Source organism: Cryptomeria japonica, chromosome 8 (genome assembly GCF_030272615.1).
Source record: "Cryptomeria japonica chromosome 8, Sugi_1.0, whole genome shotgun sequence".
Classification (NCBI taxonomy): domain Eukaryota; kingdom Viridiplantae; phylum Streptophyta; class Pinopsida; order Cupressales; family Cupressaceae; genus Cryptomeria; species Cryptomeria japonica.
In genome coordinates this window covers 341,245,749-341,268,454 of record NC_081412.1, presented here as the reverse complement: position 1 = coordinate 341,268,454, position 22,706 = coordinate 341,245,749, and the positions used below count along the sequence as shown (strand labels likewise).

Below are 22,706 nucleotides of genomic sequence, written 5' to 3'. Positions count from 1 at the left end.
GTTAATAATTTCCAAGTAATTTTCTGGTGATTATTTCAATTGTTGTGGATAGTATTTAATAAAGCAGAAATAAAATATTTTTCAGAAAAAATTAACAGGAAACTTTAAAAAGGAATATTTCATTCTTCATGTATTGTTGTGCCTTCTGGCTTTCTCTAATCTGTTTTAAGTCGGGATTTAGAGACCATAAGAGTTTATTGAAGGTTCATAATCATATACAACTCTTACTTGGTTAGTCAAGATGACTATTAATAGATCTCTTGTGAGAGAGAGGAATTCCGATAACAAAAAACCTTCTTTGCAATATGATCCTTGTTTCCAATAAAATGAAAAAGAAAACAAATTTCTGGTTCTACTTAAAAAAAAACAAAAACTTTACTTAAACCCCAGTTCCAATTTAAGGGAAAAATACAAGAGGAAGAATACACTTGCTTGCATACCATGAAGGATGTCATGAAGTGATCCCATTGTTGCAAACTCATATGCAAGTGTTCTAAGAATCCCATCAACACAATACCCAACAAGTTCCACCACATTTTCATGTTTCAACCTTGAAACCATGGAAACCTATGAAAAGACCCAAAATGTTAATCAATTGCAACAATTACTTAGCTGAGAGCTTCAGAATATTAATTGTCAGTTTAAATTTGGAACATTTCATTGATAGGATTCTCAGCTTACAGATCACTAATCAATAGGCATTAATTAAAATGTCAAAAATAACATCATGGGAAGCGTATTAAGAAAAAATATAGTAAGTTCAGGGAACCAAAAATTTTGTATACTTCCATCTAACACAATAATATTTATTTCTAACCTGTGCAAGTAATTCCTGATCTGGTTGTTTGCTAGAATCTAACTTCTTAATTGCCGTCACACGGCCATTTCTTAAAGTTGCATGATATACTCGACCATAAGAACCCTCTCCGATCAATGATTTCTCTCCAAAATTATCTGTTGCCTCCCTCAATTCCTCCACTGTAATCTCAGGGACAGCAATAGGCTGAGGTTTTATGCTTTGATTACCCTTGAAAGCTGTGTCTGCACTCTTGTAGATTCCATCATTTCCTGCTCAAGACATTTTAAAAAAATTTAAACAAAGAACACTATCTTTTTGGGGCAGATTTTGAAGAATGTCCATGCAGTTTCAGTTTTAATTAAAAAAAGAATAGAGGGAACAAGGAAGAAACAATAGTGAACAAGAACAAGTGATCTTATGCAGCAGAACAAAATCTCTATTACCAGTGAGAAATCTAGAATCTGAAAACCCATATGTTTCATAGAACAATACTTATTGCATATTATATGGGAATGAGAATGCAGAAAAAAATATGCTCCAACTGAAGTTACAAATCCATAATTCAATCTTGGAAAATTTGTAAACTTACTATATATTCTTAATTTATTCACAAATAATGCTGCATGGTGCCATGCCAAAAGAAACAACTTTGAAGAGTCAAAACGTAATATGTAACTCATAATCTTTGTAGTTGTAAAATAGAATAATGCATATAGTTGGAGACAGTGCTCAAAGGCTCCTTGCAATGACAATCCATAAAACCGAGAATATAACAAATGATGTGTGACAAGCAGCAAACTTGATGCGTTAAAAATTTTCTTTAATGAGTTAAGATCTTAAGTGGCCAAATTGATCATCATGTTTATTGGAATGAAACTAATGATAGCACTTTATGATAGATGATTTATAGTTAAAGACTTCTGGTCATGAGTAGCAAATGCACTATAAATTCCAGTTGCTACTTTGGATTCAGCTTCAGAATGAAGTAGGGATATGGAAATTTGGCTATTGCTCATACAGCCAAAGAAAAAATAGGGTTGGTTTTAGTTTCAGTGCACCTAAACACAGAATCTATAGAAAAATCATTAAAAATATACATATGTACAGACAAAAAATGGGCATTATATTCAGAATACCACAAAGCATGCATATAAAAAGAAATCCAACATAAAAATTAAAAAATGCAGTATACTAATTTGATTTCAAACTCAAACATCATGATAGATATTCATTGTTCGATATTAAAATAATAAGATCAGTAATCAGCATCATATGGTTTTCAGAACGATGATCATCAACATCATAAGGGTTTTAATAAAGATGATCATCATCATCAACAACATTTGATGATGCAGGTAGATTAGAAGAACTACAAGGAGAGCCCCGTTGGTGCTCACATTAAAATTATGCTAGCTATCTAACTACTCAAAACATGAAGATTGTTGGGCAGAAGAAGCATCCAAGTCACCTAGCTCCAGCTTTCCGTCCCACAAGATTGTTGCCACTTCCTTGTAGTCATTTCATTCATGGGAAAGAAGGCACAAGATGGAATGCACAAAAACTAACTCCTCTATACCTTGTACCATGTTACTGATTCTTCCCTACAGACCATTGGATCTAGGTATGATCCACTCTAGGATTGAACACTGGTCCAGCGCCAGAAAGGATAGGTCTGAGAGCAGTCTGCATCCTGTGTTTCATCCCATGTGAACCCACATCAAACACAACCACAAATTTAACAATCCGAGGCAAACCCAACTTCAGTTTGACAAGTCATTAATACTTCTTTTTTTCTTATATTGTTTTCGCCATTTGACTTTTAAGAGTTTTCAGCCAATGGGGAGGTATAAGCTAGTAGTGTGGGTGGTGCAAATGGAGGCAATGCCCATGTGGCATCAAAAGGGAAGAAGTTAACAGCTTTCTTATTTCTTTTAGCCATTTACTCTTGGTGGTGGGCTGGCATCTGATGAGAATTACCATCAAACGTAGTTGCACTTCAGAAGATGTACATGTATTATAGATCTGGACAAACTCCCTTCATGGACTGAAATATATATATATATATATCAAAGAAACGGGACTCAAGACTCGGAGCCGACTCGGCGAGGCCTACTCGTCTCGGGACTCGGGACTAGGAGTCAAAACTTGGCACAGACTCGGCAAAGTGAAAAACTCAAGAAATTTAGAGATTTTTAAGGATTTAAAACTTGTTTCATGCACCCTTTATTAAATACACCTTAAAGACACAATAACATCATCAAATAGAAGTCAATTTGATTACATACACATGTATACATCAATCACATAAGCATAAACGCAAATTGTAGTTGAAGGAAATAACAAACATAGATATATAAATATTGTCAAATGTATACAATATTACAAAACTCATGGAATAAAAAATCCATGTCATCATATGATCAAATGAGATGCAAATTCTTCCTTTCCAACTCTTGATGCACCAAATGAAAGTATATGTTGTTATATGGAGCCTAATCAGACTCGGAGGTTAAAATTTCCCTACTTTTATCGACACAATTTCCCCCCTAATTTTATGATGGGGGTTTGGGGGCAGTGCCCCCAAGTTGGGGTCAAGGGACAGCGCTCCCTGTCGCGATACAACAGCTACGAAATCCGCGTTCAATATAATATAGAAAAAGGATATACAAATAAGAACTAGCCCCAATGAAAGAGCAGAATAAATTATATTAGTAAGTAATACTACTCCTATACCTCCGAATATAAGACTTAGCGTTAGAGGAGCCAAAAGAAGATCATATATCGATTCAGGTCGATTCATTATGTGTACAATAAGTTTGAATATTATTTCCTCCCATTCACTAAATAAAAAGTTACCCCATTTACCTATATGCTATACTGGATTTATAATTTCATTTGATATGGGCACTGATTAATTAATCTATAGATCAATAATAGATTCCGATCAATCACACATGTGACATTATTAATGGAATATTATTAATTCCCGATTTGTCAAAAAAAAATATTTTATTTATCAGATACTCTTTGATCGGAGCTCAATCTGAATAATCGTAGAAGTGATTAAAACATAAAATTTGTCCGTAGTCGAGGGGCAGCGCTCCCTGTCGCGACACCAAAAGACTTTTATTATTTGATAAAGGCGTCAGATGTTATTTTTCTATTTTTTCTCCTCACAACTCACTTTTCTTCTCCTATTTTGCCAAATGAATGAAACAAAGCAAAATATAAACAAAAAAAAATAAGTTAAGAACATTTTAAAACATGTTTTTCTTTTGTCTTTAAGTTGCCTTACGCCGGCCGAGTTTGGTGAGTCCTTACTCCCAAACTTGGTGATTCTAGGCAAGTTTGGAAGATGGCGATTTTAGGCGATTTTGGGGGCCAAACTCGTCCGAGTCCGAGCCTAGTAAACTCAGCGACCCTCACTCAACTCAGGAATCACCCAAACTTGACAATTTTGGGCGATTCCCGTTTCTCTACATACATTCCAAGATCCCAAGAATGTCTCAAGCAAAGAAGTATTAAGGAGCAGAGCAGGAAAATGAGCATCCAAGTGGCAACTTTTGGTTCAAACAACAAAATAATTTGGCCCACAGCTTTGCACTCCCCATTTCTCCATGAGTAGTTGATCTCCAGATGGTTTTTACAGGTCACTTATTTCATCTCTTTAGATACATGTTGTAGTGGGCCTGTTCTACATATGAGGCAAATGTTTGAAAGAAATATATATTTTAACTATTCTCTACGAAAAATGGCAAATGCAACTGTTGAGCACTTTGTGCACAACATTTCATTGAAAGTTGTTGATCATGAGTCAATCAACCAACGTCCTTGGATATGTTGTAACTTTGAAGCTAGGTGGTGGTAGAAATGGCATAAACTGATAAAACCAAAGTTCTCAAAGTATTTTTATATGCTTTAAGGTAAAGAGGAATAATTAGAGGTGTCTTTGTTAAAATGTCAATAGTGACTTCAAACATTTCATTGACCCAGGTTTGAAATCTTTTGTAAAAGTTGAGTGCTTTATATAGATAAGCAAAGGTTAAAAGTTAAACGCAAAAAATGTATTCACAGAGGTGTTTTATTATTGGTTCATCCAGTCTTTGGACATTTGCAAGTTAAATAAAGAACGCAACAAGAGCTGAAATATTGAAGCAAATGAGATATTTTGAAAAATGGAAAGTACAGATATGGGTGACATGAATGGATAAAAATGGGAAAATTCGGGAATGTCATTTTCATGAAAATGGGAAAAACTTTTCAACATGTAATCGAGTTCTTAAAACCCGATTTTGAAAGGAAGGGTATTTCACATCTTTTCAACTTGGAATTTTAACCAAAAATGGTTAAATTCTTTAACCGTAAGGGAAGAGCAAATATTTCCAGCCAACTTGTAATCGAGATTTAAAATCCCGAATACAAGTAAAGAGGAAAAATGGGGAAGAACAATGCAATCCAAAAATTGCATATCAAGGGGGAAAAACTCTCTCACAAAACCGATTTTTGGGGCAAGAACAACATATTTACAAATTTACAACTACAAAGGAAAACAAAGAAAACAAGAAAATAAGAAAATGAAACAAGGAAAGAAAAGAAATCATACCTTGTTTCAAACTGAAAATGTCTCTCCAAAAGATGCAACAATCTTGGAATGAAGAAGACAATCCAATAAATAAAGACAATCCGCAATGCCAAACCCTTGCCACGTTTTTACAAAAACGTCATAAACTGAAAAACGTGGCAGCAAATCCAAGGGAAATGGCGTGGAAAGTAACAAAAACCCTTTCTAACCTCAACGCCTTAGCATACCAAGCCAAAACGATTTAGGAGATTGCTGATTCGTGGCATCCTTGAAGGAGAAAAACGTGGTTTTTACCACAACATGTTTGCTGTTACAAACCAAGAAACCAGCAATCTTAACCTCCAAATGGCGTGAAAGATGTCTACAAATGCATAAGGATAGGAAGGAATCCTAAACGCCTTCTACCTCCAAAATTTCTCCACAAAAACTTGCTTAAAATCCTCAAAAAAAAGTTTTTCCTTGCTGATCGAGTTTTTTGGAGAGAATGACAAGTTCGAAATAGCATGAATTGGACAAAATCGGGTTTTTGAGATATAATAACAATTTTAAAATTGCACTTTTTCATCAATAAGGCAAAAATCGGGTTTTTAAAATGCAATTACATGTTTAAAATCCTCAAAAATGCACTTTATAGAGAAAATCGGGTTTTTTGGGCAAAATAACAAGTTTAAAATGCACTTTATCTCATTCCTAGGCAAAATCGGGTTTTGGAGAAAGATGGGCAAGTTTTAAAATCACTTGTAAAGGGAAAATAAAATCCCTACAAGAAGTTATAATTCACTTGCACACATGTAATAGGGGTTTAAAATCCCTATTACAAGCAAAATACATTAAAGTAGGGGTTTTAGAAAAGAATTACAAGTTTGCTTGTAACTTAACCAAAAAATCCCTATTTTAACTGAAAAAGCCAAAAAGCATCAAGGGGGAAATAAAAAGCAAATTACAAGTTTTTATTTTTCAATAAAGTGCACTTGTAATTAGCTAAAAATTTCCCTACAAAGACAAAAACAATGGAAATCATTAAAACTTGCAGTTCAAGGAAAATTCTCCACCTGTAGTCAGGGAGAAAAAACCTGAAATTGAAGGAAAGACATAGCAAACGAATCCAGAATGCAACGAAATTCGAAACGTAGTTCAAGGATGGACTGAGGATTAAGCCAGTCCAAGGGTTGGTCGAAATTATATCTCGAGAAGCGTGCCATAGAGTAAAATTTTCATTTTTCCAGAAATATTTTATGCAATGGTCCTTCATTTTTGAAAACAAAAATGAGGACAACAATTCCATTGAGGTTAGCAATTGCTGCTATCATGAGGATGGTGTTTTCCCAAGCTTGAATCTTTGAAAAGTGCTCCATCATCAATGTAGTAGATTATCAAAACTGAGAAAATAGAATCATCCATAATACAATGTGTAAACTCTTCACCTTGATCTCAAAAATTCTTGTTACAAAGCATGAAAAGAGGAGGTGGTGATCCTTGCGTCACTTACAACACCCATCACCCTGTTGGTGTAAATAAATATTCATTTTGGATATTATTACACTTAAGTTAACTTAGGATAATGCATCTCTTCGTAGTTTGGATTTGAGACACTTAGGGAAGTGTGCACATAGGGATAGAGCTTGTAGGAGAAATTTCACCTTTTGTGGTCTTATTTTGCTATTACACTCCACATTCGGTGGGTCATCCACCTCTTGTGGAATATTATATTATTTCTCCTACCTACCCCTAGTATTTCTTACCTACCCTTGTTTCTCATTGAGCCACATGTCATAATTGTGTGCTCGTACATCCATATGGACTTGCCTATATAAGCAGGCCTATATTCATTGTATTGGTGAATCCAATTGATCATTTGCATATTGATGAGAATACAGTTTGTTCTTGTCATTCTATTGTCTCTCTTTTTATGCTTTTCATTGTGCCCTTGATCTTGGCAAAATCCTACATGGTATCAGAGCCATTGGGGCTTCATTGATTGGTTTTTGGAGACATCGTGGAAGGCTTCTATTTTCGGATTTGGGGATCTTCATTTTTGGGGGGCGTCATACAGCGATTTGGACATCACCGTTGAATCCAGGAGGCCGTTTCCATAAATTTCGACTATAAAGTCGACCTATTTTGGTGAGAAAAAAAATTTCCTCATTTTGGCTATTATTGTACGAATTTCGAAAAAAAAATTCATATTTTCTGAAAAATAAAAGGACGCGATCAAAATTTTTTTTGGAAAAAATTCTAAGGAAAAAAAAGCGAATCAAAAATTCAAAAAAAAAAATATTGTTTTTTGGGGGGTCCGTAGACCCCCCCCCGTGCCATTCGTACCTGCGTTGTTGCAGGTTGACGTCGCCGCCGTACCGCGCAGCAGGCGTTGCAGACTGTGCCGCAGCCGGAGCCTCCTGCCGCCGACAGCCCGGACCACCCGCCAGCCGCCTCACTCTCCCGTCGGCCGCCTCGCTCCCACCACCGGCCCCCCCTCGGCTCCCGGCCCGCCGGTATCTCCACCCGCCGACGACATCTCCCTCCCGTTAGCAGGAAAACCGACGGAACCCGCCCCCGCCACGTGGCAGGCAACCACTGGACCGCGGTCGACTACCGTACGCCTAGTCAGCTGCCACATCATCCGCCATGCAGAGCTAACGCAGACAGCCACGTCAGCAGTCCGTACGCATAGTCAACTGCCCAGTCATCGCGCCCAGTCAGCAGTCCGTACGGTACGGACGCCCAGTCAGCAGGGAGGTGAAGTTTTCGCGACAGTCATACGGCCGTCAAATTTAAGCTAGTAAATTGCTAACGTCAGCGCCACATCAGTAGACTTTTGAAATTTTTTCACCCCCTCTCCATTGAGCTTTTCAGTTTTGCAGTCCAACTTTGAGAGGCCATATCTTGCTCATTTTTGCTCCTTTTTTGGTGCCATTTTTTTTGAAATGGGCTAAAATTTCATGATCTTCGCAGTGGTGTGGTTATTTTCTGATTTTGGTGCACAGGTTTTTCGGAATTTTCGGATTCTCTCAGCTGTACCTGTCCAATCCTCAATTCTGCAACTTCAAAGGCCTCGTTTGAGCTCATACGACCTCCTTTTCAGGTGCCGTTTTTTTTGAAAGTGCATGTTTTTTCGTCTACTTTCATAATCTATGATCAGATTTCAGAGATTTTGAGTGGAAATTGTACTTTCAGATATTGGTCTTATTTGGCCTATTAGGTACTTGTAAAGTGCTTGGATCTTAGTTTAGATCTCTTGCATTATCAGTTTGAGTCTCTTTTGGCCTTATTGAGGCAGTTGTAAAATTGTAATCAGAAGTCCACTTTGCCATTTTTTGCAAGTGGCCCATTGTATACGCACTAATTATAAAGTGCCAAATCATCACTTTTGGGGGGGGTTCTTTGATTGAGTGAATTTGGGGGGGTGTCTTGTGTGATTGTGCCTCTCTTTGTGCTCTTTCCTTTTTGTTGCAATGAGTCTTCATAAATTTCCACCTTTAACTCCACATAATTATGCATCATGGAAAATTAAAGTATGGAGTAAATTAATGGAAAAGGGTCTCACGCATTACATAGATGGAACAATAGCAGCACCACCTGATCCTAAGGCTGATCCTAATGCTCAATTAGAATGGCTCACTAAGAATTGCATGGCTCTTGGAACTTTGCGCAAGTATGTATCAGATGATTTCATCTTTCACATTGAGAAGTGTACAACAATCAAAGAGGCTTGGGATATGTTTCAGAAATTGTATGGTCAAGTTGATGAAATCAGAGGTTATAAGATTGACAATGAGCTCACCAACTTGGATCCCAAGAATTTTGATACAATCCAAGATTATGTCACCAAAGCAAATGAGCTAAAAGCAAAGCTTAAGGATTGTGGAATTGACAAAAAGGATGCTCAGTTGATATTCAACTTGTTGGACAAGCTTGCACCAGAATATGCAGCATTTGTGTCTAGCTTCCAAACTCATCGTTTGACAGTGGGGAGTTCCTATGTTATGCCTTCATTTAATGCTTTCACAGAAATGTTAATATTGGAACAATCTAAGTTGTTGAACATGGGACTTCTCAAGTCTTCAAAGTCCAAGGCTTTGGTGGCAAATCAAGGGAATCAAGGAAGTCAAGGCAAAGATTCCAACAAGAAGAAGAAGCAATCCAGGTCTAAGCCACACCAGGAAAAAGGACAATCATCCTCTCCATCACAAGGCAATTTTTCATCCTCTTCCAAGAAGGGGACACCACCTAAGAAGGATAAACCAACTTGTGCATATTGCCAGAAGTATGGTCATGATGAGCATCAATGCCACACAAAGCAAGTTGATGAGTTAACTAATCTTCTTAAGAAAAACAACATCAACTTGCCATCCGCCTACACAAAGAAGGATTCATCTCCTTCCTCTTCCTCACAGTCTAAGGGAAAAGGGCAAGCATTTGTGGCTACAACAGGTTCTTCACAGCAATGGATACTTGACTCGGGTGCCTCATATCACATGGGTTCTACAAAGGAGCAGTTTTCTTCATTGGAGCCATCTAAGGTACCTCACATTTACATAGGTGATGATACTCAAGTAGAGGTTGAAGGGAAAGGTTCAATTGACATGGACGATGGAACATTTGAGAATGTTCTCTATGTTCCTAACTTGTCTACCAACCTTCTCTCTATCTACCAAATCACTCACTATGGGAATGGCAAAAAGGTTGATTTTACACCAGATTCAGTTGTGGTAAAGGAACTTGATGATGATGCCTTGGTAGCAGTGGGACAAGTCAATGACAACTCAAGGCTTTATTCATTCTCCCACTTTGTGCCAAGTTCACCTTCTAGGGCCTTGCTTACTCATTCAAATTCAAAAAGTAAGCTATGGCATGAGCGATTTGGTCACCTCAACTACCGCTATCCTCAGCAACTCAACACTAAAGACATGGTCACAGGTCTACCTCGAATCAGTTTTTCAGAGGGTGTATGTTCAGGTTGTTCCATGGGCAAGCATCCCAAAGAGAAGTTTGATAAGGGGAAAGCTTGGAGAGCTTTGGAAGTTCTTCAACTTGTTCACAGCGATGTAGCAGGTCCATTTCTAGCACCTTCATTTAGTAAGGCCCGCTATGTCCTCACCTTCATTGATGACTACTCCCGCTTCACTTGGGTCTACTTTCTTATTCATAAGAGCGAAGTATTTGACAGATTTTAGGACTTCAAGACTCGTGTGGAGAAGCAATCAGGGAAAGTGGTCAAGATTCTTCGCACAGATAATGGAAGGGAATATGTGAACAAAAGACTTGAGGATTTCTGTACATTTGAGGGGATTGATCTTCAGCATTCTGTCGCATACACTCCACAGCAGAACGGGGTTGCAAAACGCAAGAATAGAACTCTCAAAGAAATGGCTAGCTTTATGATACATGCACGTTCTCTTGATCCCGCCTTTTGGGCAGAGGCTATCAATTGTGCCACACACATCCCGAATCGGGTTCCTCACAAAGCTTTGCAAGGTATTACTCAATTTGAAGCTTGGGCTGGTAGGAAACCGATTGTGAGACATTTCAGAGTCTTTGGGTGTCCAGCATGGGCTCGCATACCTCCGCAAAAATGCAAGACATTGGAACCTCAGAGTCGGCCTTGCATATTTGTTGGATATCCTGAGGGTGTTAAGGCATACAGATTGATGGATCCTGAGACACATGAGGTGTTCATTGAGAGGAGTGTTCACTTTGAGGAAAGCTCTCCTAGCTTAGCCTCTCTACCTCCTCCACCTTCCTCCATTGTGGATAGTGATGTTAGTGATTCAGATGATGAGACTCCTTCAACTCCGACTCGCAAGGTTACACCTCCGCAGGGTCCACTTGCAGTTGAGCCTCATTCTCCACCTCCACCTCGACCTCGTTGGGCTCGACAGACACTTGAGTCCACGGATTGTCTTGTTGGGGATCCTTCAGATACACGGAGAACTCGATCACAACATCAGGATCTTCTACATGCATTCATTGCTACTGCTTCCGATCCACAAACATTTAGGGAAGCATCAGGGGTTCCTGAGTGGGACCAAGCTATGGAGGAAGAGTATAGTTCCTTGATGAGGAACAACACATGGGATTTAGTCCATCTCCCTAAGGGGAGAAAGATGGTTCGATGTAAGTGGAACTATCGGACCAAGTTTGCAGCGGATGGTATTGTGGATAAGTATAAGGCTCGGCTTGTTGCGAAAGGTTTCTCTCAGGTTGCAAGTGTTGACTATACTGAGACCTTTGCACCCGTAGCCAAGAAGAACTCCATTCGTTTGACACTTGCTATTGCTGCAACTCATGGTTGGGCTGTACATCAGATGGATGTGAAGAGTGCTTTTCTTCATGGTGATCTTGATGAGGAGATTTATATGGAGCAGCCACAGGGTTTCATCCAGGATACTTCCTTGGTTTGCAGACTAAGGAAATCTCTCTATGGCCTTAAGCAGGCCCCCAGGGCTTGGTACGCCAAGATGGATTCCTTTCTACTCTCCGCAGGGTTCACCAAGTGTCATTCCGATCCGAATGTCTACATTTTGCGACAGGATGACTCTCACTTGATACTTGTGCTCTATGTTGATGACTTGATCATTACAAGGAGTACTTCATCCATCATTAGCAGGGTCAAATCTGCTTTGCATGACAGATTTGCTATGACTGACTTGGATCTTTTGCACTACTTTCTCGGGATAGAGATTTCACAGTCACCTTCCGGGATTACACTATCGCAGCCCAAGTATGCTCTTGATCTACTTGCACGCTTTCATATGGCTGATTGTAAGCCTGCCCCGACTCCCTTTCTTTCAGGAGTCAAGCTTGAGGCTCAGTGTTCTTCTCCACCAGTTGATGCCACTTTGTATCGTCAGCTTGTGGGTAGTCTCATCTACTTGACCCATACTCGCCCTGATATTTCATTTGCAGTTGGCATGGTTTCCCGCTTCATACAGGAACCACATCAGCTTCATTGGAAAGCCGCCAAACGCATCCTTCATTACATCCAGGGTACACATCACTATGGGATGCACTATGCAGCAGGCACAAGACTTCGCTTGGTTGGTTACACAGACTCCGATTGGGCTGGCGATCTTGATGATCGTAAGTCTACTTCTGGTTACAGTTTTCACCTTGGTTTGGGCCCCATTTGTTGGCAGAGCAAGAAGCAACATGCTATTGCTCTCTCTTCGACTGAGGCTGAGTATCGAGGCGCTGTTAACGCAGCGACTGAGACCATTTGGCTCCAACAGATTCTCACAGAGTTTGGATTCACCACTCTACGGCCGACAGTTCTACATTGCGACAATCAGAGTGCTATTGCAATATCGAAGAACCCGGTCCAGCACCAGCGGACCAAACACATCGAGATTCATATGCACTATATTCGAGAGCTCATTCAAGAGCAGGTCATTGATTTGCAGTATTGTCCTACAGCGGAGCAGGTTGCTGACATATTCACCAAACCTTTCGCCGAGAGTAAGTTCCAGCAGTTGCGAGCTCTCTTGGGGGTGCGGGATGTGTCCTTAGGGGGGGTCAGCTGACTTCTCCTTCCTCTCTTATGGGGGGGACTTTTTCCTCTTTGAGGTTTTGTCCTTCTTCTTTGAGAGTCTTTTGTACTTTCATCTCTCTTTTGGGGGGGAGTTTTTTCCCACTGGGTTTTCTCCCTTTCTCCATTTGTGAGAGATTGCATTGCATTGTTTTGCTTGCATTTGCATATTGTACATGGGTACCTATCATGGCCTAGTAGCCGGGACCCATCTTGCATTGTTGACTTGAGTCTTCATTCCCCTAAGTTGCACTTAAGGGGGGGTGTTGGTGTAAATAAATATTCATTTTGGATATTATTACACTTTACTTAAGTTAACTTAGGATAATGCATCTCTTCGTAGTTTGGATTTGAGACACTTAGGGAAGTGTGCACATAGGGATAGAGCTTGTAGGAGAAATTCCACCTTTTGTGGTCTTATTTTGCTGTTACACTCCACATTCGGTGGGTAATCCACCTCTTGTGGAATATTATATTATTTCTCCTACCTACCCCTAGTATTTCTTACCTACCTTTGTTTCTCATTGAGCCACATGTCATAATTGTGTGCTCGTACATCCATATGGCCTTGCCTATATAAGAAAGCCTATATTCATTGTATTGGTGAATCCAGTTGATCATTTGCATATTGATGAGAATACAGTTTGTTCTTGTCATTCTATTGTCTCTCTTTTTATGCTTTTCATTGTGCCCTTGATCTTGGCAAAATCCTACACACCCAAACCCTTCAATTTCAACCCAAGAAACCATCAATTGATAGTGTTATTACTCAATTGGTAATGGCTGTTATGGTGCAACGAATCTTGCAAGACCCATGCCATGATAATCTGATAGAAGCATTCAATTTTTGGGAGGGGCTCAAAAATACAAATGGGTGTCTATGGTAGATGGCATCCAAGCCAAACATCTTATGTTAGGCTACCCATCGCTTACCAAATATCGTATGATGTCATTTAGAGTCTAAACTTATAAATGAGCAAATAATGGTAAATTTGTTTACATAGACTTCAAGAAATTGCATGACCTCAAACGGTTAGATGACAGGTCAATTGTATGACCTGCCAATTGGGCTACATTACAAATTATTCTCTTTATAATTGAAGTGCATGCCAATACACGAACATTTTTTTGTGTTATAAATTAGGATGTTGAGGGCACCTTCCCTATCAATATGATTTGATAAAGAGTCTATCCAAAGGAATGGTTTCAAAAGACACATGTAATCATGAAGAGACACATTCCTTTATGTAGCATAGGGATGTGAGTGCCATAAAGAGACTTAAAATGTGAGTTCTCTTTACCACATAGTTGATTATCAAGTAAAGGAAAACAACAATAAGGATCTTTTATATATATTAAATGTTGAAGTTTACATTTGTTTTGTTGTTTAGATTCATTACTTTCAGAACAAAGCATCTGAATTTTTTTCTTTCTATAGTTATGTTTGAGAAATATTTTTAGCTATTTTGTATATAAATATAAGGATGGATCAATTTGGTTGAATCTTATAATGTAAATATAAATAATAAGAAAATAGTTTGAGCATAAATCATAAAAAATTAAAACATCTCAAATGCTATCCTCCTAGAGTATAAATTGATATCTTTCTAAAATGTATAGTGCAAGCATCTCAAATGCTTGATAAAAAATTCTTAGAATCATTCAAGAAAATTCAATTGGCAAGTGTAAAGAAAAATTTCATGACTATAGCTACTAGTATCCTAATGCATAAAAATGATTAATACAATCAAAATAGGCTAAAAAAATTATCAACCATGCATATGGTTTTAGCCAAGGAAATTGAGTACTAAATGAGATTATAAATCACTGTACACTATTAAAAATTGAAAAAGAGGAAAAACTAATGATTTTTAAAATAATGGAAAAGACACACCAAAGTATTGCAAAAATGGACTTACACGTGTTGATTGAGTGTAAGAGGATCCTTGTCAAGTTCTACAAAGCTTCTAGTATAACCCACAAAAATGATTAGTATAGCCTAACTTGGCTCTGATACTATTGTCCTCATTTTTGAATTACAAAAATGGGGCAACCCCTATGAATTTTTCCTTAAGAATTCATATTATTATTTCTCTAAGGCGTATCTTTCATGGTCAAAGGGCCCCTTGATTAGTGTTTGATCTTTCATGAGATTTTTTATCATCCTTGTAAAGGTTTTTGTCATTTTTGGTCATGTTTTTTTTGCCCCTCTTTGTTCAAAATTGGGTTTCTAGTGTCTTATCGCAAGTTAAGAGAGTTTTTTAGAAGTAAATGCAAGTGTTGGTCTATTACTTGTAGTCGGGTCTCTAAGACCCGATTACAAGTTAAGTCACTTTTTTTTAATTAAAAGCCAAAACTAAATTACTTGTAGTCGAGCTATACATACTCGATTGCAAGTGAAGCTTGTTTAGTTTTTTTTTTAAATGAGTTAGATGCACTTGTAATCGGGTGTCTATAACCCGACTAAAAGTTCATTTTGATTGAAAAGACCAAGTGAAATATTCTCAACTTGCATCGGGTTGCTTATAACCCAATTTGCTTTGGAAATTTCTTCCCTTACTTGGCAGTTCATGTCTTGCATTTTTCTTCGGGATTGTCTCTGAGATATTGAGGTGTATTAGGAGTGTTCCTCTTCATTGTCTATTTGAGCTTGCTATTTGGGGGCCTTGAGATCATTTTCTCTTTCCCCTTGGGGCTATGTGAGATCTAAGTGGATCGCATTTTCATCTTCTTACGGTTTGCGCCTCTTGAGATAAGTGTGTTTTTCCTTTCTTTTTTGTTTTTCTTCTAGGTTTTGTCATTTCATTTGTAGATATTCTTTCAAATATGAGTTTTTGGAAGGTTGAAGGCATTTTCCATGACAAGTATTAACCTTTGTGACATTCTTGATAATCATGAATCTTCCCTTATCACGGTATTGCTTTTTGCAACCAAGATGTTCACCTCATCGTGCAGTCCACTACCACATTACTTTGCCATTGCAAGCCCGCATTTCTCCTTGTTGTCGCTTGCATATAAACCACGTATTATTTCCTTTGTTGCATACGCCTATGCAATCGGGTCCTCAAGACCCGATTGCAAACTTTTTTGCTAAGATCATTGCCATCATCATGTGTTTCACAGACTCTTTCGTATTTGCAAGCTTTCTCACTTGCAGTCGGGTCCTAGAGACCTGAATGCAAGCTTATGTGTAGCATGTATAACTCAATTCGGATCCCTTAGCACATGGTTGCAAGTTCATATTTCCCCTCATTTTGCCTAAAAGATGCAATCGGGTTTCCGAAGTATGGATGCGAGTTTATAATCTTCCCCTTTGCAATTACAAAATATCACTTGCATTAGGGTTTTCAAGGCCCGATTGAAAGTCTTTTAATACCATGAGTTTATGAGTAGTTTCAAATATTCAAGAATTGGCTACTTGCTACCAAATTTCCAAGTTCTGATTTCAAAGGCAATAAAAGAAGACTTTTCCCATTCATTTGCAAGCAATACATACTTGCAATCGGGTCTTATAAACCCGATTACAAGTGCAAGACATTAAGTTCTTCCCCATTATGCTTTGTGCACTTGCATTCAGGTCTTGGAGACCCGATTGCAAGTAAGAGTTTTGACTCTTGTTCACAAATTTTGCTTTCCCCTTTGCACATTGTAAGCCCATTCCACTTGCAGACATGCTTATCCATCCTCAAAGTTTATCTATAAAGCTACATTGCATACTATCCACTTGCATTCGAGTGTTGGAGACCCGATTGCAAGTCTTCATGTCTTCATTAATATTCTTTACCAAGGAATACCACACTTGCATTCGGGTTTTCAAGACCTGATTACAAGTGCAAGTTGAAGGTTTCCTTGCTTCCATTTCACTTGCAGTCGACCGTCCAAGATCCGAATTCCACCCTTGTCGCTGTCCAAAACTTATCCATAAAGCATCTTTTGGTTGACCCGTTCCTTTTTCATGCTAAATGCTCAAGCAAGTTTAGGTGTGAGCAGTGGTTTTCCATGTTTTAGCATCATGGAATCCCCAATAGCTGCTGAATATGTTCTCACTCTTTTGAGTTTTCATCACAATGTTGCAGATTCCTGTTCAATGATAGAAGAGCCAGCATCTCCTTCCAACAAGAAGATGAAATACAAATATGATAAATACCAGAATGAGATCGCTCCTACTCAAGTGGTTTTCTAATGTCCCCTTTTCCATTCTAGTTTGTTTTGGGGACTATTGGCCAATCTCGAGACCCGTTGGTCAGTCAAAGGCAGAATTAGGATTTCCTATTTTCTAGGAGGATGTTTTGGCAATTTTGGTGGCTTGCATGTTGGAGTTTTACAATTTTAATTCCGGATTCCCTCTGGGTTTTCAGAAAGCTTCGCAATGATGGTACATGTGTAGCAATCAGTGGAGTTTGATAAACTTACTATTTTTAGTAAGTAGGGGCGAAGACAACTTATTTTTTTCAGTTTTTCTGGGTTTTCAGAGAGCTACGCGATGGTGTGACATGCAACTGGATCTAAGAACTTTTCTTGACTTGCTATTTTTAGTAAGTTGCGACGACTGCTCAAAATGTAGTTAAAATGCACTTGGACACACTTACTATTTTTAGCAGTATGCTATTTTTAGTAAGTCAGGGTGACTGCTCAGGAGGTGTTCTAATGAAGTTTGAGATTACTTACTATTTTAAGCAGTATGTTAATTTTGTCAACACTATTTTTAGTAATCCTATTTATGGCAGTCTAGAGTCCCTCTCCTCCTGGCAATTCAGTTCAATATATTGATGACTAAGGTTATGAATTGATTATTTTTCATAAGGCTGTTGGGCGACTATTTCATTACTTGGTTGAAAAATGAAAAATAATATTGCTTTTGGTGTCCAAGCTTGGCTTGGAAAAGTAACTCTATTTTTTATGCCAATATGAGGAGGAAAATGGTAATTTATTAAAGTCTCATCTTTTACCCAAAAGTGGCACCCAAGTTGGAGGGAAAGCAAATTTGAAATTCTAGGTTTCTAGTGTATAAATAAGACCCTCCTCTCCTTTATTTGGTTATGCTAGAATTTGATAACGAAGTGCTGCCGAATTGCTTTCAGAAACCTGGCTTCGGGGTTGCGTGCGCTCCTAGCTCAACTACAATTTCGAGTTTGAGAGATAACTCCTAGCTGTCAAAGTGATCTCATTCAGAGATTACCAATGAATTCAAAGAGGTTTGGTGTGATAATTTGGTGAAGAAAACCTACAGCTGATCTACATTTTTGCTCATTCTGGTTGGAGTTTCCATTCGCTTTTTGTGGGTATGGATTCAAAAGTTGCGTATTCTCTTGGCGTACATTTGCTCATACTTTGGTGTTTTTGGTGGAGTGGTTGAATTCTTATTCCAGATCAAATTATAGCTGTTTGCCCTAGTTCGATTTGCTGTTTTGGTGTGTGTGCCCTTGCTGAGCTTCCTTTGATGGCATGTCTCCTTGCCCTTCCTTGGCCGCCTAGCTCTTGTGCTTCATTTGTAATTTACTGCAGCTCTTTTGGAGGTGTTTTGAGGGTGTTGTGATCACTTTGATATTCCTTGTGTGTTTGATTTTCCTAAAAAATCGAAGTTCCTTCTACTTTCTTCAGGGTTGGTAACTTGGCATTGCATTTCTGATCTTAGTTTTCTCTTCCTTGCACAATTAGCTTATGTAATAATTTGTTTAGAAGTACAAAACAATATTTGGTTCTCTTTTCAAGAAGCTAACTTTCCCCACTGTGCAAGTGGACATAGCTGGTTATACCACCAAGTCTGTTGTTTAATTTCAGTGCTTTGTAATACCCACTATATAAGTGGAAGAGGCTGGCTTCGCTGCCTATCTCTATTTCATATTGTACTCTGGTCCTCCCGCTAAATAAGTAGTTGAGTGATAGTTTGGTTAGAGAGGCTGGCTATGCCACCTATCTCTATTTTATATTGTAAAACATGTAATAAGTGGTTGAGTGATAGTTTTGCTATTCCTAGTCCTCCCGCTGAAAAGTGGTTGAGTGACTAACATTTGCTTAATTCAATCCTCCCGTTGAACAAGTGGTTGAGTGATTGCTTTACTTTCACAATTTCCTTTCAGTGCAAGTTTTTGATTATCCTAACCTTAACAGGTGGATCTTGTTGTGTTAAAAAAATCAAAAAAAAAACTACGGGGGACATTTCAGGTTTCTCTCATTGATGAGATTAGGGACACAGAAATCGGACATGTTGATATGTCTGAGTTTCTAGAAAGGGTAGAGGGATCACCGACTCACAGCATGCAATTGCTCCTGAATAGTCACATTCATTTGGTTTCCACTTTCCCAGTGGCTGCCTTGGAGCCGGAATTTGTGCTTGCATGCGCTGCTCACTTTGATAGCGGGTCTAGAACGATCAAAGATGACGATGGCAATGTCATAGTCAGGTTAGATGCAGACGCTATTGACAAGATCTTCAAAGTTCCCACTGCCCCTGTGTATGCAAACATCTCTATGAAGAGTACTCTAGATTATTACAACCAGAGAAGGTCAGATTGTATTAGACACATCAACTCTAAATGGCTCAAGACCCCCAGGACCTGTTTCTCAAGATGGCCCAAGTTGTATTGCTCTGACTTCATTGAAGAAGTTAGTGATATGATCACACTTCTTAGCAGTATAATGGATTTAAGACACTCTAATGTGTTTGAGATTTGGATGTACAAGTACATCGTAGTCATGAGAAAAGGGCAATCCCATATTTTTTGGGGTGAAGTAATCGATGACAACCTGTGCGAGCAGCTATCACAAGTCCCAACCACTCTCACCTTCTACATGAATTAGTACTTGGTATACATAGCGGTGTCACTTAAATAGTTTCCTGGTCTTTCTACCAAAGGTGACAGATCACTGGTACTAGTATGGAGGTATTATGAGCAACTCACTCTGAGGCCTAGTAGAATTCATTATAGAAGGGTGTGAGATACTTTCTTTAGCCATTTCATGTGCTTATTTGACAAAACACTCAAGAACAAGAGAGTGTCAAAGGCACATGGAGGAAGGTGAATGAGTATGGATGTTTGTTCTTGCAATTCCCAACTTTCACCTTCATGAGAGTTGGATGTTTTGATGGTCAACCATACATGCTACCCAGATATCCCACCGACAAGATCATTCTAATGGAAATTGCTAGGCAGATGATGTTAGTTCATGCAGTCTTGTTAGCCAATCATAAACAAGTTATCAATATATCCTCTCACAATCCATTGCAGATTGGTCGGTATTCCTTGGCCACCTCCAGAAGAGCCAAGGCAATGGAAACTGAAATTCAAGAAATCAAGTTGAGGAAGTTCAAAGAGAGGAAAGATTTTGATTATCGAGGGATGAAGGACAAGATCAAAAGAGCCTTCACTCATGTTCATTGCCTCGAGGATGTATGGGCTAATCTTCGCACAAAGGAGGATATCAATAGAATGGATTACAGCGGGCTCACCTAGGAGTAGATTGTAGATCTAGATCTAACCAAGATGCCAGAAGGAATGGTGGATGATGGGAATATTCTTGACCTGGAATATATAGAGCAAAGAGTTGCAGAAGCTCCTCTTCCCTCTCCTTAATGGTCACAAAAGGAGTGTACTTCTATTTTCGACAAATTTCAGCCCATCCTTGCTAACACCAATGCTTGGCTAAAGAATAATAATGTCAAAACCATCAAGATTAAAGGTAGAGTGGAAAGTGATTCAGCTGGATCAATTGGGCGTAGATCTGAGGTCAGAATCAAGTCCAAAGAAGGTGCCTCCTCTTCTGGCACTAGAATCAAGTTAAGAGTGAGCAGGGCTTTGGTCATTCCTCCACCAAACATATAACTAAAAGGGAAGGAGAAACCGAAAGTGCAGATCCATGTCATTGACCCCAAAGGTGAAGCAAATGAGGAGAGTACAAGCGGATCCCCTCCTACTATGGACTCAAGTTCTCCTCACTCGGTTCCCAATTGTCATTGGATGTACCTATGTCTCCAATTGACACAGATAAGGACTCTTTCTCCACTATTCATGTAGATCTTGTTGAACTAAGTACATATGTTTGTACAAATATAGAAGTACCTGTTGAGACTTCTCATGGTGGCTTGGAAAATGTCTTTGATGTGAATCCCTCATATGTTGTTTTGTCCAGCATATCTCTTCTTGAGGTTGATACTTCTGCCATAAGTTTCGACAAGTTCCTAACTGAAGCTAGTCATGATTTGCCACCTGAACAAACACTCGTCGCTATCCAAACAGAGGCTTCTCCTAGAGTGACAACTGTGGTCAGGCAAAGCCTGTTTCTTCACAAACCATAGTTGTTTTTCCGAATACCGGTTCATTAGAACTACCTCCATGGTTGAGTTCAATCACTCCCAAGAGGAAAAAGTAGGAGAACTCTCCTGACATATTTGATTTTCAGCAGCTCAAGAAACCTAAGACAAAGGCTGCTAAGAAGGCAAAGACAATTTCACGAGTAGTTGTGGATACTAATAAAATGAAATATGCATAAATAGCAAAGCCTTTAGTTGAGAAATCATCGGAAGAAATGCAGCTGTCAGATTACAGGCTCACAAGGGTAGAACTTGGAAAGCAGACGCATGCTAGAATTATGCATGATGCTCAGGATTCGGTAGCTTCATTGGTCCAGGGTTATGATGAGCACCTAGCAAAGAAAAACGAGCAAGGAAAAGAATTCACAGCTCATCACAATGATCCAAAAGATCACTAACTCTTCAGAACAAGTTGATCCTTTGACCTCCTCCACTTCTGAAGAATCTATCAAGCTGCTCAAAAGGCCAAGGCAGTTGATTCTTGGGTAGGTCAATTGATTGATCAAAACACTCAAGTGGTGAAGAAAGCATTGCAAATATTGAGCAATGTGAGGGCAGCAAAGATGAAGTTGAATCAGACCTTAGAGGCCTTTAACCAGAGTCTAGATTCAATTGAGAAAATTTTGAGAATCTGGCATGAGATGGATCAGATTAAGTTGGAAATCCTATGCAACAATATGGTGATACCAAGCAGAGAAAGGTACATAGAATTTGAGGAACTTATGACAAACAAATCATTGGTTATCAAATACCTCATCAAAGATGTATAGGCTACTCTTGAAATGAGTGATGAAGTGCAGCAGGATATGCTCTCTAATTTTGAAAAGATCTCTTGTAAGATTTTAAGTTATAATGGAGAGTTGCTCACTGAAGATTTGATACTTACTGAATTAGTGTCAAGGCTTCATCAAGAACTAGAGTTAGAACAATTTACTATGACTTCACTCCACAAGTTTCTGAGTTCTTTCATAAAATGCAAACTGTTCTTGAAGGGCATAGGGAAGCAACGGTAAGGTATTATCATCAAAACTGTTGTCGTTGCTAGAAATACAGTAGCTTCTGATCCTGATGAGTTGCAGAAATCCATCAACAGATTCCAGTCCTTCATGGCCAGAGATAGAAAAGAATAAGAAGTTAGCTCTCTCCTATTTTTGTAATAAGTTTCAAGATTGCTGCAGAAACTCTGTCAAAATTAATACAGAAACCATTTGTAGAATGGTCTATGTATGATTTCATGTGAGTGCATGGTTCTCCTTCTTCCCATTTTTGTACCCCCTAAGAGTAAATACAAACAAACCATTTGCAAATGCTAACTACCCAAGTTTGACAAGTAGTATTCACTAATATAATGCTTGTCATTTAAGTAGACCTCAATTTTCCCTATTTTTCTAACTAAAAATTAAAAAGAAGCCACCTAAATTCTAAGAATCCTATGAAATAGTAGAATCTTAAGAAATAAGAGACAATAATAATCAAATGGAAGCTTAGA

The 22,706-nt window shown here is 38.6% G+C and overlaps 1 protein-coding gene across 2 annotated transcripts in view; it reads right to left on the bottom strand.

Annotated features, from left to right (window-relative positions):
* LOC131078870 (pto-interacting protein 1) overlaps window positions 1–22,706 on the bottom strand; it is a 175,058-nt gene that overhangs the window by 139,833 nt on the left and 12,519 nt on the right. For both annotated transcript variants that reach the window (XM_058016700.2, XM_058016703.2), the window contains exons 2-3: window positions 818–1,068; window positions 441–567 (exon numbers count right to left, since the gene is read on the bottom strand). In XM_058016700.2, the coding sequence (XP_057872683.2) occupies window positions 441–567; window positions 818–1,068 (378 nt within the window). The remainder of the gene's footprint in view (window positions 1–440; window positions 568–817; window positions 1,069–22,706) is intronic.